General features: G+C 41.8%; 1 protein-coding gene across 8 annotated transcripts in view; it reads left to right on the top strand.

The window, feature by feature from the left end:
• The window catches only part of TIAM1 (TIAM Rac1 associated GEF 1), a 213,082-nt gene that overhangs the window by 99,357 nt on the left and 95,790 nt on the right, over positions 1–17,935 (top strand). For all 8 annotated transcript variants that reach the window (XM_035116721.2, XM_035116728.2, XM_035116729.2 and 5 more), the window contains 2 exons: positions 2,167–2,345; positions 12,898–13,874. In XM_035116721.2, coding sequence (XP_034972612.1) covers positions 12,909–13,874 — 966 coding nt within the window. In that variant the 5' untranslated portion in view covers positions 2,167–2,345; positions 12,898–12,908. The remainder of the gene's footprint in view (positions 1–2,166; positions 2,346–12,897; positions 13,875–17,935) is intronic.

Below are 17,935 nucleotides of genomic sequence, written 5' to 3' on the forward strand. Positions count from 1 at the left end.
GGCCAGACATTACCATTTCCAAGCAGGGCATTAGGTTTTTAATTCTTAGCATTCATGTTTCACTCTGACACTGTATGTACAGTGCAGCAATTGAAAACAAAATCCAACAGAAGCTTGCAATGCAGAAACGACCACAAAACAATGAAGGTGAGAAACAGGAGCGGCAAGTAATCTGCTTCCTCCTGGGTATTTTCATTGTTCAAAATCATTTCTTTATGATTTGAAAGTCCAAAGTCTTGAACCTGAAGCATTGCAGTGCTTGTGTCTCTGGCTTTTAGGTAATGTGACCAAGCCTTCATAGAAAGGGAATGGTATTATTAGAACAAAATGTTGAAAATTAAATATTCAATCTTATGCATATTTACAAGAGATTAAGTTCCAATTAAACCCTGTGGGACTTCCTTCTGAGTCAGCATGTTTAGGATTGTGCTATAAGATCTCTCCTCTTTATTTCCTAAATACTGGTTTGGTTCAGATGTACCGAACTGCTTTCTGTAATCCACTTCGAGGTTCTGTATAGTCAAGTGCTGTATAAATTTCATTACATAAATGTATGTATGTATGTATGTATGTATGTATGTATGTATGTAACACTGAATTGAGGATTAGCATTATGTGAATGAGTCTTGGGTGCAAGTACCCCCCTGCCTTCCTCTTCCTTGTATGCTGAGATTCCTTTTCCTCGTTTGTGCCAAATCCATAGTGTATCATTACATTTTAATCTTCCAATTTTGGTTCTACTTCCATGGTAGAAGGAAATCATAGTAGTGTACACAAAAGGAGGAGGGCAGGAAAACAGACACATCTGAAGCTTTCAAATAGTACCAAACCATAGTTTAAGTTTCATCAGAACTGAGCCATTGTCATGGAAGAGTTTACTGGAACAAATATTACAGTCTATGGACAAAGTTATCATTGCTTTAAAACCATCCCCCTTCCGCAAGTCAATGCCTTTTCTTTTCAAGTATATATTTAAAACAAAAAAGACGGAATACAAGATGTAGTTGGAAGAAGAGTTGCCTGTAGGACCTTTGCTTGCTATTGGGAATCTAGCCTAGTAAATTATTGGCAGCTGGCGTGATAATGAGCCTGTTTCACTGTACAGGAGCTTCATGTTATTAATTTCTGCCAGCTTCTAGGCAACACATAAACTCCTTTTCAGGCTCAGAGCTCAACAGCAGCTTAAAGAAAGATGAGTGGAGAGAAGCACAGAGCAGAAGGAAGTAAACAAAATGGCCCTAACCCTCTTCCTTCTTGTTACGATCACAATAAATGAGGAGCAAGGCTGAACAGAGGAGTGTAAGCTTATTGTAAATTTTTGTTTTTGTTTTCCCCAGTTTTAAGAACCATCAGGACTCAGTGAGTTCTTATGAGATTTCCCCCTCCCACTTACTGTGCCTATCACTCTAGAAACAGTTATCTTTTTCTGAAATGCCAGTGACTTAAATGCCCTATTGGTGAACAACACGTTGCATTCTTTTTGTTTTGAATAATGCACCTCCATCATTTACCTACTGCCTTTAATACAGAAGTGAGTGGAAAACCAGGCTGTTGCTTGCGTCTCATTCTGTCAGTGGGGCCTGTACTGGTAGCTGTGTATTTAATTGTGTAATTTCTTTTCAAAGAATCCAGTTAAACCAGTTCCTTCAGTTGCCGCCCTTTTAAAATTCATCTTGTATTCTGAGCTTTTTCAATGCATAAAGGCATTTTCAATAGAGTGCTTTCATGCCTCCTTTTCTTTGCTTATTGAGGTTGGTTCATAGACAGCCTCCTTGTACAAGAATGTATGAAGATGGCTGAAAAAAATACTTCTCTGAATAGGACCCTCTTTTGTTTGTCTGCCTCTATCTTTATCAGTTTTGCTTCCCCTCTGTTTTGCCCTTCTTAAGTGAAGGATGCAAATTTAGCAAGAATATCCCATTTCTTCTATAAATTTCCCATGGAATGATCATGCTTGTATTCTGTACCTCATTTTGAAAAGCAGACAGGGCGTACCTCTATATAATGTCCTAATCATTTCCCTGCCTGCACAAACTTCTAATAATACACAAGTGTAATTATTATACAGTTTAATGTTGATTCTTGTCATTTCCATGCAGTAAATTACTAAAGTGGAACTGGCTAATCCCTTTCCTTTGCTTCTCTCTCTCTTTTCTTCCCCAACAGGTTTTTGGCATATATTCACAGGCTCCGACAAGACGGTAATGGAGTCATTGGGTGGCAGCTGGTGACAGATTCTGCAGTTCCAGTAACTGCTCATTTTAATAGCATTTGCAGTTATATACATCTATATCCCACATTTCTTTTGGAGAAAGTAGTGCAGCATACCAGTGCTGTCTTGTAAGGTATGTATGTTTAAGCATTTTGCATGGAAATTTGCTTCCTGGTGTGCAGTTTTGGGAGGAGAATGTGGCTTACCAGTCTACCTGTTGAGCAATACTGTATAGGATCTGGAATTTCCCATTGGTGGCAACTGATGAGATCCTTTATTCCCTCCTTCCCTTTGTTTTCTGCTTTGAATTGCCTGCAGGACATTCCCCAAATGCATTTTATACTTCAATGTGTTGATTATGAAACAAAGTATCTGGCCATAGATTTATAACTTTTAAAAAAACCACACCTGTGATATGCTTTGTTATGGTTTCTTGTGAAGTGCCAAGTAATAAAAGGCTTTAAAAAGGTTAAAACTACTGTAGGTTTATAAGACCTGCAGTTTTATAAGAGTATATATTTAAAGTAGATTAATAAATGAGCAAATTAAGTTAAATTGGATATACAAAGGATAGTAAAAATAAATTTAAGGAACCGTAGAAAGAGGGGGAAGGAAGTCAAGTTTTGAAATGTTAAAATGAGTGTAAAATTAGTGAAATTTATAAACTTGAAAAGGAGAAATAAAATTTGAAAAAAGAAAAAAGGTTAAACTAAAAGTGTAATTAAACATTATCATTAAAAAGCAAAAGCGACCTTGTAGTTACTTTAAATAGGTATGTTTAAAGTGACCTTCATGGGGTAACAAAGTTAACCTGTTCATACAAGTTCTTCTGCTTGTACAGCAGAATATCCTCCCCTCCTCACCCCATGCACATGTACCCCACCAAATCTGTTTTGGGGATTCCCCAAATCCTCTGGTGCAGATTTTGGGGTTGGGGAGAGGGAAGAGAAGTTCTGTTGCACATACAGGAGTATGTGCACAAACAAGACTACTTTGGCGAATGCAGACTATAGTGCTTTATTTTATCTGATTCATCAGATTGAGGCACAAATTAAATGTGATGCCAGCAGATCCATTTCTTTAAACGTGGGTCTTTTCCAATTATACAATGAAGAGAGGAATGGTGGATGGTTCGGTTTCATTTTGCTTTTTAGAGGAAAGGCAGGGTAGGCACTTAAGTCTTCCCTTACACATGGCACACATTCCTATATTCCTGATGTAACTGTAAAGCACCTATTGCAAGAGGCTATAGGGAAGAGGTAGGAATCTGTGGCTCTCTAGATGTTGCTGGGCTGCTTCCATCACCTGTGACCATTGGCCATGCTAGCTCGGGCTGCTGGGAGTTGGGAGTCCAACATCACCTGGAAGGCCACAGGCTCCCTCCCCTGTTCTAAATGGCAGCTGCCAGGATGATCCAGATATTTTTTCCTGCATACTCCTTTTGCTCCAAAAATCTTACCTTGGCCCTGACTTTGGAGGTGACTATGGCAGAGCTGGGCTTAGAGACATTAGTCTGCTGCTGTTACGTGTGCTTTGAGCCCAACCGAGGTAAATTCTATTTCAGTGGATGGCTGGTTTGTTTTTGGAAACAAAGGGCATGCTATTGGTTGGATCTTTCATCCCATTTTCACAGTATTAAAGGTTGGCTCTTAGCAGAAAATACAGATTTCATGCTAACAGCCTCCCACCAGAATCTAATTTTAAATTTGCAATCTGTTGTCTTACAAGGTACTTTGTATTTAATGGTGAAACTATGAAGTTCATGAAGCCTAAAACTTTGGTGGTTAAATTTAATTTTTCATATTCTTTCATATATAGCAATGTTCCCCAAACTTGAGTGTCTAGCTGTTTTGGGACTACAACTCCCATCATCCCTAGCTAGCAGGACCAGTGGTCAGGGATCATGGGAACTGTAGTCCAAAAACAGCTGGAGATCCAAGTTTGAGAAACCCTGGTATATAGTATGGAGCTTAATTGGGAAATAAAAAGGTGTTCCAGGAAAATAAAAAATAAAAAACTTAGTTGATGAGGATGCCTGTCTGAATGGAAGGTTTGGGAGAATCAGCAAGTCTTCTCCTTGTCCCTAATACCGTATATAGAAAAATGGATAATGAATGATTTGGTCAGTTAAATGTGTGAGTAGTAATGTAGGGGGTCCCTGTTCAATTACCAAAACAATGGCTAACACAGACCAAAGTGCGTTTTAAGTTTGTTTGCCTTCAGTGGGATCAAGCACGCTTAACTCTGTATTGGATTGTGGCTTTTAATGGCAGATCTGCAATGTTGTAAGTCTTCTTTGGTGGACTTTGATGTGAGAGTAATAAACCCAATAGCCAGTTCCCTTCAAACAAATAATCTTGTTGCATTTAATCACCCAATAACTTTACTTTAGCATTTCTATAGCACTTGAGAGAATTCCAGGAACTTCACATGTGTTATCTTGTAACCCAAGGATATGCCTCCCAGATGTTCTTGGATTACAACTCCCATCATCCATTGGCTATCTGATAGGAGTTAGAGCACAGTTCAGCAACCGAAGGCCCATGGGCCAGTTCCTGGAACCAGCCCAGGGCCATTCCGTGGATTGGCGTGGGGATTCCGTGCTTTTTCCCCGCAACTCCATTTTTTTTCTTGCTGTGGGGACCAACTTCCACATGCGCTTCTCCCCCAGAGCTATTTCCAGCGCTACTTCTGGTGCATGCGCACATGCTGTTTCTGGCGCTCTTCCGACGCTCTGGCCCACGTTGCTGACCCCTGAGTTAGAGACTAACAGCATTTGGAGAGCCGTAATTTACCTTAGAACAGTGTTTCCCAATTACGGATACAGGGACCCCTGGGGGTCCAGGGAACACACCCAGAGGGTCCACGGCCCCACCCCTTGCCTCCCCCCCAACTAATTCTTAGTCACTTTTGCATGGCAATATCACAAATTTTATAGTGTGTTTCCGTGCTGTGTGATTCTTCAATAAATTGGCCAAAATCATTTTTGAAATCACACTGTGATAACAATTTTCACCCGGCAATACACAACAATATAGTGCTCCTCGTGCGAGGATACCACACGATGATCTCAGCCACTGACACTGCTGATCTGAGCTGCCTTCCCTCACGCTGAGGGAGACTCAGGTAGCTGATAACGCTGCAGCCTTCTTTCTCTCACGTTGAGGGAAAACAGGGCAGCCGATTGCGAGGTGCTGCCTTCCCTTCACACTTATGGAGAACAGGCCTGCTGATCACCTTCACTTCAAGGCACCGTGGCACTACCTTCCCCTGGCACTGAGGTGGAGCAGCTTTTCACAGTCAGTAGGAAAGCAGCAGCAACCACAGTAGACCCGCATCTTCGCTGGCTGCCCTGTTGATGGTGGCTTGATGCAACCCCCCCCCCATCCCCATCCCCTCCCACTCAAGCCATGCAGTGGAGGTGACTCCACTTCTTCTCTTCCCCAAGAACCTCCAATTTTTCTTCATGATTGATATAAAATACTTACACCCTACCTTTCTTTCCAACTGAAACTCAAGGCAGCTAAAAGAAATATGTAATACTGGCCACTCAAAACAAGGCAAAGAAGCGTCTGTCCTATTGAAGTACAAAAAGAGGGTCTGGTGGTCAGTTGTGCCAGACAATGAAAAGGGCCTTGCTCCCTCCCGCACTGTTAAGCTGCAATAATGACTGCAGTTTAGTACGGTAGGAGGGCAGGCAGGTTGACTTTAAAGCTCATATATTAAGTTAGCATTTTAGCCATTATGCCATGTTGTTGTTGTTGTTGCTGTTGCTGTTGCTGTTGCTGTTGCTGTTATGTTGTTGTTCTTGTTGTTGTTGTTGCTGCTGTTATATATTATTTATACTTTGGGAAGCTTACAATACATATAAAAACATAGTCAAACCTCAAACATTAAAAACCTGATACAGGGCTGCCTTCAGATGTTTTCTAAAAGTTTATTTCCTTAACATCTGATGGGAAGGCGTTTCACGAGGAGGGTGCCACTGCCAAGAAGGCCCTCTGCCCTCAAATATTGCTGCAGTCTGTTGGTGTCCAACCTGTATTTCAACCCTTCAGATTTGCCTAAAGTAGGATTTATATTTTTGTTAACTTGGGTGGTGAGTTAAAAGTCTTGTGTAATGCCTGTCATTCTTTGAACATAACAAGTTAAAACCCTCAACTTGCATCATCTCCAACATATTAAGGATGGTCTGCTTACGTCAGAGTACTACTCAACAGATGCCTTTTATCACGACCTATTTCTTGCTAAAACTTTCCCATGAACACCTCTATTTGTATTCCCAAAGATGATGGTATTAAGAGAACCATTATCACAGCTGCTGAATTTTGTAGTAGCAAATGAATGCTCGTTGAGGGAAAGCACTTTTCTCCTAGCTGCTTTTATTTCTTGCTCAATAGAGATCACTCTTAGGTTCTTTTTGGGGGGAAGCTTTTTAATTTTTTTATGATTTTGTGTATTATTTATGTTCCGTGTTGGGTTCATTGCATGTGCTGAACTGGCAAAATGCATGCAGTTGCTTTATTCATTGGGCAAGTTGTTGCGTGTCTAGGGACTGAGTTTCTGTATAGCAAGTTGGTCTAAAATTAGCAGCTCCTTTCTCAGTAGCTGAGTCTCATGATTCTTCTTCATCTGACACAAAATAGTGATCTCATAATTTTCGAGAATGATCCATCAGAACTTAGATTTTCCCAGCTCTAAAGAATGTAAGGTGACTTTGGCTGCTTTGGTTTGAAACCTTTTAGTTGGTAATTGCAAACCTTCACTGTAAAACCTCTTTGTATCCTTTCTAATACAAGGCAGAACATGTTGAAACTAAGCACATTTGCCTTGGAGCAAGGCCAGTTGAACACATTGAGATTTACTTCTGAGTAAACAAGTATAGGATTGTTCTGAAAGTCTCCTAATTGCAGTTAAGACCACACTCTTAAGGTTGCCTGAAAGAGATTAGTTGCCCCTTGAACATTCTTAAGTACTGTGTTGTGCTTCTACTTAGGATGACCGAAGAGTGATAAATGGATGGATTTCTGCTGCCCTTTCCACAGTTGGGGGAGATAGAATTTTAAACAAAAATGGAAAATGGTGGAGAGAATGGTGGAGCTGCTCTGTTGTCAAATTTGTAAGCCCTTCTCCAAAAGAATGGCAGTGGAGCCTCGCTATGTAGGTAGAACATTAAATTCTTGAAATGTCCTACTGACAATTGCGGATGACATTTGAGTATCATATGTGTGTGTGTGTGTGTGTGTGTGTGTGTGTGTGTACGTGTACCTTCCCCAGGACTGTGTGCTTCACACTGTTAAAAGAGAATTTTGCACCAAGGGTAACCAGCATTCAGTGACGAGGAAACTTGTATAAGTCATGTTACAAATTAAACTAACTTTAAATGAATTCGTATTTTGCATAGGTAGGTTGTACTATTTTGCATATTTGAGACTGAAGACAGATGTAATATAGAAACGGCTTTCATGGAGCTGAGAATGTGCTGTCTGTCAGCCCTCGTTTTGTATTAATACCTGTCTCCAGTGTACAGTACTAGTAAACTGAACACATGACATATCATTCTTAACCTTACACAGTACATTTGCTCAGCTGCCTGGTTGCTACTGTTGGCTTTCTCCTCTTCTGTCTGAGTAACACAGTCCCTTGAAAGTCAGGATGCTGAGATTGAAGCCGTCTCTGGCACCCAAGTGCAGGATACTTCCTTTCCCAGCTGGGCAAAGTGGCATCAGGGAGAGGCAAGAGTGACATACTACATTTGATTCACTGGTGTGCTTAGAATGGATTTTAATATAAAAAAGAGAAGCAATTGCGGCTCTTTCTGCTTCTGAATCTATCTTTAGGCATAATCTGCTTGTGTTTGTGGGAAGGGCAGGAGCTATATACTGTAATGTCCTTCTCTCAAACAACTGAAGAATGTTTAACAAATTATCTGGCTTCTGAGGTTTCATCAGCTATTGCCCACGAAAACCAGAACTATGAGGCTACAAACTATCATTTTCAAACTAGAAAGCATTTTTAAGAATATCACATTTGCTGGTTTTTCGGCATTCCTGTAGAATTGTAGGATACACACAGTCCTGTTTTCTCCTTTTTTTTGTTCCAAACAGTTCAAATTCTACCTCTTTCTCTTGATGCACTCTGGAGTCTGAGAACTATGATCTCTTTTTTAAAAAATATATTTTTATTAATTTTCCAATTAAAACCAATTATATCACATTCATTATTTCAAATTATACACATATATATATCAATCAAACCGAATGTTATGCCAAATCGTCTAGAGAATTTTTTATTTGGGTTCCCATGCTTCAAGAAATTGGGGATTCCTCGCAACCGTCCACTGCCGTCTTTTTTCTAAAGTTCAAATCGTCCTCCAAGTTCATAATAATCCAGATCTTCCCCTTACAGTCACATAGATGTTTTCCACTTTCAACCGATTGTTTCCCAGCTGCTGAGATAAATATCAAACAAGGTTTCACAAATGTTCTTTCTCCTGTGTGGGTTAATCAGTCCAGCCTCCCCATAAATCTTCTTAGTCTGGAGCTCCCTGTTGCGTCGAAGCAGCGCCATCTTAAAAAGCTCAAATCACTTTCGTTTTCTCTCATAGCCATGAAGATTAACGATCTGTATAAAATTTACAGCTTTTCCAGGCAGAAGACCCAAACATCAAACCATAAACTCTTGGTAAATTAATGGATCTCCTTGCCCTATAGCTGAACTTAGCTTCAGGTCGCTGCTCCAATTCAAAGTGCGTCACAGCTCATAAATCCTCCGAACGCGTCCAGGACTCCTTCCGTCCGACTAGGGGGGGGGGCTTTTCTCATCGGCAACTCCACATCTTTAAAAAATATGCTCAGTAACAACAGTTTATAAAGTTCAACTCACACAGTCTTTTGCTTCTCTTTCACTCCAAACAAGCCAGGACATCGCGTCTGGGAAGGTACGAAGTAACTCATATGAAGAAAAATAAAAAAAAACTCAATTCCCTTATCGCTCCGTCCCCATCAATCCTTCTTCCAGATGATATACAGCCTTTGACTCCTCTCCCTCAGCAGCATAAATTTCTCAGCAGTAAACAGCGCTTCTTCCCCTCCTTCTGAAGTATGTCCATAGTTTTAAGCCTAATTATCTTCTTTAACCATGGAAATCCCCGCCATGCAGATTAGCGTCCGGGAGTCCTGGCCCTCGTAAGTGCTTTTCAGCCCAAGCTCCCCCCACTCCATAAACAGTCGGAGTGGGTCTGGGGGCATCGCGGGCCAGCGGCCCCTCTCCGTAACCCCCGGAGAGGGTAGGGGGTTGCCATTTACTCCCCTAGCAACCGCCAAATTCCTTACGAAGGTCAGAGGGATGGAAAACAGGTCCGCCATTCCTGCCGGCGGAAACCGGAACCCTCCTGAGAACTATGATCTCAATGCAGCCTCTATCCTATGGCTATGGCTACCACTGGGTACCTGCAACTTTCCAGCCTCTGCAGGAGAAAGGATGCAGCTGGGAGAATGCATTGTCTCCTAGATTTACAAGTGAAATTACTAGTAGGAAACAGCTCCATATCCATTCATGAGCAGATTTCAAATCACGATTTCCTTCTACAAGACTGGGGTAACCCTTTGGGGGAAAATGCTGCATTTTTTTAAAAAAAGTGGTCCCAGCTTGGGGTTGATTGAGGTCATGTGCCAGGCACAGAGTTGAGGCACGCCAGCTTGCATACTGCTAGCCCCAATTCTGAATCCAGGAAGCAAAGTCTAATCAAGCAGAGGTCAGGTTCAAGCAAAGCAAGGTCAGGCAGAGCAGAGGTCAAACTTCAAAAGGCAAGCAAGCAAGGTGGGTAGCACCTTGGATATGTCCAAGTGAACCCTAGCCTGGAAGTCATACAAGGCAGGACTTGAGTGTTGCTCCAATAGGCAGAAAACTCAGATTGTGGCCTAACTGCAGAACTGCACCTTCTTTTGAACCATTAGCCCCACCTTTAATTAAAGGAGCATATACACCTAAAGTGGCCTTTCTGACTCTGGCGGAATTGAGAAAGGCTAGGGTTCTGCTGTGGTCTCAGAGCTGAACTCCTTGGTGTCCAAAGTAGGCAATGCAATCTCTTCAGGCTGGCATCACAGACCCCTCTGGTGGTGGCACTCCCAAGGAGGCAGGGACTTTAAAATCTGGTTCAGAGGGTGCATCTGCCTCCTGGACTGAGATGTCCTCTTAATCCATGTCTTGCTCCCCCTGAGAATGGGGAGTCAGAGAGCAGTATCATGACACTGTATAAGGTCTAGAGCCCATCTGTTCCAGCCTTCTGTTTCCACCGTGGTCAAGCAGATGCAGGAGTACAATAGAACTCCCCCTTGTGTTCCCCAGAAATTGCCTGAAGGCAATATATATGGTTTCGTTCCAGTTCCAGGTTCTGCTGCAACTAAAGTTGTTGCAGCTTGGTTCCAGTTCAGCCCAGTAAAGGTCTAATAAACAGTTTGGTACACATGGACCAGTTTATTCATTTCTGGTTCATGTGAGAAAATTAAATAAAAGGCTTATTACACTGATAAATCTGCACAGTGAAACAAGCTAGTAGATCTAAAACTGATACCATTAAACTGCCAGCAATAAATTCTATGCACCCTTCAGCTTTACATATGTATTTATTTCCATCGACCATCTTGGAACACAAACTCCCCTCTGGATCCAGCCCTTGACCTGCTGTTCATTCATTAGTGCAACTGAGGCAAGGAAGCCTTCATTCATTTAACCTCTCTGCATGGAGGTGTCTGCAGATTCTAGAACCTCGAGCAATCTGGAACCCTAACCCTTTGGGACATTTTGTTTTCTTCTTTGACTTATTGTGAGGCATTCTGCTTCTGGTGGAGCTTTTAAGATTTCCACACCAGAGTTTTTTTTTGCTGAGCTCTTATCCCAGAATAAGTAGCCCGGTTTGTCTGGGTTTTTGGTGGTGGGTTTTGTGGGGGAGTTGGTTCCAAGTCATGTTCAAGAGGGGCTGTTGGATAATGGTTCAGGGTCTGTCCAGAACATATCAAGTTTCTTTCTGGGATTTTCATTCAGGTTTGGTTTGACCCCCTCGAGGAGTAGTAATTTGGCTTAATCTTAGCTCCCATTAGCACTGCAACATGTATGTGTCCTGTTTTAGGGAAACATTATTTCTAATTTTGCCATTCTCACTGCCCTGAATGGCTTGTGAATACATTCCAAACTCATAAGTCCAACATTTTAAAATAAAAATTCCACTGTGTTCAAGTGTGTTCATTGGTAACCGGCTTGACACATTGCTGAGATATAAAATGTAGGTACAGATTGTGTTTATCATTGGGGGAAAACCTGAAAAAGAGCAACGTCATAATCAACTATAATCTTTAACATATTATATTTATATTCTTAAAGATGGATTTCATAGTGGATTGGGCAGATTTATGAAGTACTGTACCGGCCTATCAGTGACCATTAGCCATGATTGCTAAGCACAACTTCCATGTTCAAAGACAGTAGGCCTCTGAAAGCAGTTCCTGAGGACAATTAAGAAGACAAGGCTCTGTTTGCTTTCTTGTCCTCCTTAGGTATATCCCAGAAGCATTTGGTTGACCACAGTAGAAAATGGGATGCTGGACTAGATGGGCCTTTGGTCTGATCTAGAAAGGCTTTTCTTATCTTAGATATAAACCCCAAAGAAGAGAACTGTGTAAAGTGTACTTCTGCAGCAGAATTTGTCTGAATAAAATAGCAATGTATTGCTGTTCTGAGAACGAGGTGGCAAGAACTGTATGCCACTGGGAAGCAGATAACTAATTTATCTCTTCCTCCCCAACCAACCCATCTTTTCTTACTGAAAAACAGTTTCTACATTAATTTGAATTATGAATGTTTTGGATCTGTTAGCACATAGCTTAGCCTCTTTTCATAATAAGTTGACTCTTAAATTCTATTGGATTATTATAGTCACCACTCCTATTAATTTCATTATATTTTATTGTATTTAAAATATTTTAATCCTTCTTTTCTTCTAAAAATCTAAAAGAAGTTTACAGGACAGTGCAAAAATTGCAATGGAGCTTAACACCTATACAGCGATGATAATAAAAGCAATAAAATAATAAGAACAGAGTTGGATTAATTAGCAGTTGAGTCTTGGGAGAACAAGTTTTCAGCAGGCACTGATATATGAGCACATGCCATAATACAGAGGGCGGGTATTTGTTGAATTGTGTTTGAGAGCACAAAAAGATATATGTACTGTATATACATACCCACTCACAGTCAGACACACCTCGCCTAAACCATTTCAGTTTCAGATTGAGGGCTAAACAAAGTCATGGGTCACAGAAAAGCATTTTGTATTGTTGTGGGGTGTGGGGAAAATAATTGGTTAATTCAGCCCCTTGGCTACCTTTTGGTTTTATTTCAGTGAAGCCTATGTTGCTTTTAATTCAGGTTATATTTCGTAGATCAACATATGAATTTGGAAGTAATGGCATATGTGTTGTTTATTACCTCATAGCATTGTGAGACTTGGACATGTTTTGTCAGATCCATACAGAGCAGCTGCTTGATATATAGGATAATGAGTAGGTCTGTCAGGAACACTGGCAGGTTAAACTAATCTTTTATTAACACGAAAGGGGGGGGGAACACTTTAAGTTTGGAGAATATAGGTCGCATTTGTAACACATTCATGTTTCTTGTTCTTTCAGACCCTTAAACCATGGGAAATGCAGAGAGCCAAAATGTAGAACATCAATTTTATGGAGAGAAACATGCCAGCTTGGGAAGAAAACATACATCACGTTCCCTTCGCCTTTCGAACAAAGCATCTCGCCGGACCAGACATGCTTCCTCAGGAAAAATTATTCACAGGAATTCAGAAGTAAGCACACGATCTAGCAGTACTCCTAGTATTCCTCAGTCTTTAGCAGAGAATGGCCTGGAGCCCTTTACCCAAGAAGCCAACTTGGAGGATTTTGGAAGCCCAATCTGGGTAGACAGGATGGATATGGGCTTAAGGCCAGTTTCTTACCACACTGATTCTTCGGTTACTCCCAGCGTGGATAGCAGCACAGTCCTCATGGCAGCCTCAGTACAGAGTATGCCAAATTCGGAAAGCGGTAGACTTTATGGAGATGAATCAACATATCTGGCTGAAGGAGGTAGCAGGCAGCATTCGTATTCAACAAATGGGACCAATTTCTTGGAGCCTATAAGTTTCAAGAAGAAGCGTTCAAAATCTGCGGATATATGGCGTGAGGACAGTTTGGAATTTTCACTCTCTGATCTCAGTCAAGAACATTTGACAAGCAACGAAGAAATCCTAGGCTCTACTGAGGAGAAGGAAAGTGAGGAGACTCGAGGGAGAGAGGCGGGCAGCAGTCGCCAGCCTTTGGTCCCCTGCCAGCGCGCCAATTCCATGAGTGACTTGTATTCTCCAAAAAACTCAAATGCGATCAATGGGGGTCCACGAAATACGCTAGGAGGGTACTGTCGGAATTTAATGTCTCATATCCCAGATATGGAGAACCACAAAATGTCACCAGCCACTACAGAGAATGTTCCTTCTTACAGTAATTACAACACGCTCCCCTGCAGGAAATCTCATTGCCTCTCGGAAGGAATCACTCACCCAAAAATGAGCCATAGCAACAGTATGCATGGCAGACGAGCAAAAACAACTCAGGTAAAAGACCCATATCTTATTTCAAACTTGACAACCTGTGGTGTTCACTGATATAAATATGCTGGGTTTTTAAATTGAAATGAGAATTTCATTTGCTAGCCCCAGATAAACTATGTTCCAATCAGATCCTGTAATGAAGAGACTGTGCAGCCATGGACAGAACCAATACTTTCCTGATGATTATGTAGAACTTGATTCCTAGGTGATTTCATCTATATATCAACCTATTCTAACGACAACAACAATATACACTCTTAGTATTGGAGTTGTTGGTAAAGGGACTTGCCTAAGAATCAGATTGCAGTTATTAGAATATAGAACTACCATTGTTCATGAGAGTCATATTTTCATGACAAAATATTCACATAACACAACATTCGGGTGGTAACAGATCATATATGCAAATATCATCTTTAGTTATCAGCGGCTTAATTGTTAGCAGTAATGTACCACCCCTGAGATTATTCATTGGAATGGCAGATAATTCATTACTTACTATGGAAGGAGAAAACTACTACGGTACTTTGTCCAGTCAAAAAGAAACATGGTGGCTCTGTAGGCTTTGATACAATGCTTTCTAACATTTCCTGATGTTCTATTACTTTTTATTAAACATGTTCCATTCTCAGTGCATTAAAAAACAACAACAATACCACAACCATTCAATTGACATATAAATTGAAGGTGAGAGCTATTTTTTTCCACCAGTGGCACTGGTGAGATGGTTTGTAGGCAGAATTGCCAGTAGCTGCTGCTTGGTAATGGAGTTTGTGTAGAATTTGTATCTGGGGCACCTGTCCATTCAGCAACTCTGCACTTGCATGGTGCTGGCTGTGGCATGTCTCCACTCCTAATGCAAAGGGTGGGAATTTCCATCATTTATCAGCATGCATAAACTGCCAGCAGCTTTATCTCCCAGATCATCTCCCTGGCCATACTGGTTATCGCTATCAAGAAATTCTAACATGCCTTATTCTGCTGCCCAATTTCTCTATTCCATCATTTCCTCCCTGATCTGATATACTCTAGTTCCTCTTTCCCCTTGTCACTTTCCTGTGACCAGCTGTAGCAGTGGTATGAGACTCTGGTCTTAAATGTGCATGATGTTGTTTTTTCTCAGGCCTTAAGCAATTGGCGAGACCTTGCATGGAGGTGTTCTTTTAGCTCAGATGATATGAGTGGCTTCGAGATAGGCTACAAAGCATGTCCTGAAGCTAGCAGCTTTAACTGAAGTGCCAGTTTCAGACACAGCCACAGGCACAGCCTTCTAGGGATAAAGCAGTACCTTTTCTCCCACCAAACCATTACTCCAAAATCTACTTGCCTATTAATTGAGACCACACCTCCATGTTTTCTAGGGATGTAAATGCTTTTCGTTGTATGCTATAAGTATAACATGCATGAATAGACAAATATAAGCCACCTTCCTCTGTCAAGTAGTTCTGCAAATAATAGCTGACAAACCAAGGGAGGAAATGTTGGGGCTAATAAAGAACCATACCGTTCTTATCCCCCTTTATATGGAGCACTGTTGCTTAAATAACAACATCAAATGACATAAAATGCATATTTTCATAAATATACAATCATGCCCACCATAGGCTTAAGATTGTCCCAAATAGAAATTTCTTGACTTGACCAAGTTTAAACGTTTGTTATTTTCTTTATTATTTTGTAGCTACTGTAAGTTCTAGAGATGGCATATTTTGCATGTTGTACCGGTCTGCTCTCAGCTTAAGTAAGAATATGAGTCAGGTCAAAAGGAAACTATGAAATTTATCCTCTACATATTCAACGTGCAACTCTTCCTGTTGACATATATTCGTAATTAATAGTCTTTACAGCATTCATCTTCTAAGAAGTAATTGCTCAAATGAGGTTATTTATAGAGTTCCTTGGTTTTGCGGTATTTGCCTTTTGTTGCTATCTGTTGTGAAATGTAGCTAGCGGATGAAATCGAACAATCCAGGAAAGAAGCCTGAACAAATAGGTCAAGACTAGCGCTAGACAGCATGCTTCAGTGACTACTCTGATTTATTTCATGTTCCATTTTAGTACATATGTAGCAGAGAATGCAGACTCTGATCTTGTGACCCGGAAAAAGAAAAACACTTCACGTAGGGATTGGATAGGGGCGATAAACCATCTGACTTGCATCCTGATGCTGAGTTAAGCTTTGGCAATGCACCATTCTTAAGTGCAATTAGATCTAACGGTGTGAGCTGGTCAGATGAACAGCTTCTATAAGTGTAGGTGTTGGGAAAAATAACACATCAGCGAAAGATGCCCACTGGATGGCAAGGAGAGGGGGGGAGAGGGGAAGAGAGAGAATGCATCAGTTGGCACTAACTTGTAGGAGGTAACTGGAGGCGGGTATCTGGATTAGCTGCTTGCGTTTGATCCATGAAGATGTGCTGTTTCTAAATATAAAAATGACATTCTGAAACAGATGATGCTGTTTTCCCACAGCAGAAGCTCTATATTAAAAACAAAAAAACCCCCGAAAAGCATCAGCCCTTTTAGTAGGGGCACTTATGCAACATCAATATAGACACTCTTCACAGTTCTGTCAAGGCTGCTGAGAACAAATTAAAGCTGTGGGTGATATCCAGCTAGAGAGGCAAAGGCAAAGGACCTCATAGTTGTTCACCCAAGGGCGACTGGATGTGGCCGCTCATCTCGCTTTTCAGGCTGAGGGAGCCGGCGTTTGTCCACGAGACAGCTTTCCAGGTCATGTGGCCAGCACAACTAAACTGCTACTGGCGCACAGAGGACTGCGAGCACATGGAAACACCGCTTACCTTCCTGCCACAATGGTACCTATTTATCTACTTGTGCTGGCGTGCTTTTGAACTGCTAGGTTGGTAGAAGCTGGGACAGAGCAACAGGAGCTCACTCCATCACGTGGATTCAAACTGCTGATCTTCCGATCGGCAAGCCCAAGATGCTCAGTGGTTAGACCACAGCACCACCTGCGTCCCTACGATATCCAACTAAGCCGTACTTGGAATTAAACCCATTGAAATCAATTGACTGACCCAGAGGTTCTGCTAATATCCCCTTTTCAGGCAAGCTTGTAGGCAGGGCAGTAGCTGGACAATTTCAGATTTGTTTGAAATGAAAGGAATTATCTTGACCCATTTCAATCTGGATTCAGGCCTGGTTTCAGCGCTAAATCAGCTTTGATCACCCTGGGTGATGTATTGGTAGAGAGACTGGAAAGGAGAGCAAGCCTGTTGATTCTTCTTGATCACGCTGCAGCCTTTGATACCATCAACCATGATGTCCTCCTGAAGTAGCTCTGCAGGTTGGGAGTTGGAGATACAATGATATGGTGAGGAATAGTGGTGTAATGATTCTGTTCCAGTGCTGCTGTTTTGAGAGAACATCATTGGCGTGCTGCTGCTCAGCCACTGGGCAATTGTTTTATGTATTTTGCTGCGTCCTATGAGCACAGGGCTCTGCCTTGTGTCTATGCTGTTTTAGCATCTGGGTTCCTTGAGGGGAAAGGGCAGTGTCAGGAGGCAGGAATGGGCTGGATGAGAGCCAGTAAATTGGCACTGAATCCTGACATGATGGAGGTGTTGATGGATAGTGCCAAGGTTGTTACGACTACTCCAGAGTAACGACTTTCCACATGCTTGTCTTTTAACAGTCTTTATTAGTGCACTTTATTTACAGTGTAACGAGCTGTTAGTTGCATGTCTGCTCATTCCAATCCAGAATCCGGCACTGCCCCTTTTTGCGACTTGGACCAACATAAAAGCCTCAGGACAGTGAATCTCCTCCCCTTTCTCCTCCTCCTCAATTCTGGTGTTGGGGGGGGGGGTAGGGTCTACGGTCTGCCTTTTGCCTGTCCCCCCTTCCCGTCTCTCCCTCTTCCTCCCTGTGTAGCAGGGGCTCTCCAATGCTGCCAGAGCCCCGGCACTCCTTCTCCGTCTCCTGACTCGCCCCTTCAGACCCCGCGCCTTCCTGACTGCTTGGAGACGGGCTGCTTCTGATGAGGGGGGGGGGGCTTCTCTGTAATCCCTCCCCCTTACAGATAGCTTTTGTGTTCGGGA

The sequence above is a fragment of the Zootoca vivipara genome, chromosome 4 (assembly GCF_963506605.1).
Source record: "Zootoca vivipara chromosome 4, rZooViv1.1, whole genome shotgun sequence".
NCBI classification, from domain to species: domain Eukaryota; kingdom Metazoa; phylum Chordata; class Lepidosauria; order Squamata; family Lacertidae; genus Zootoca; species Zootoca vivipara.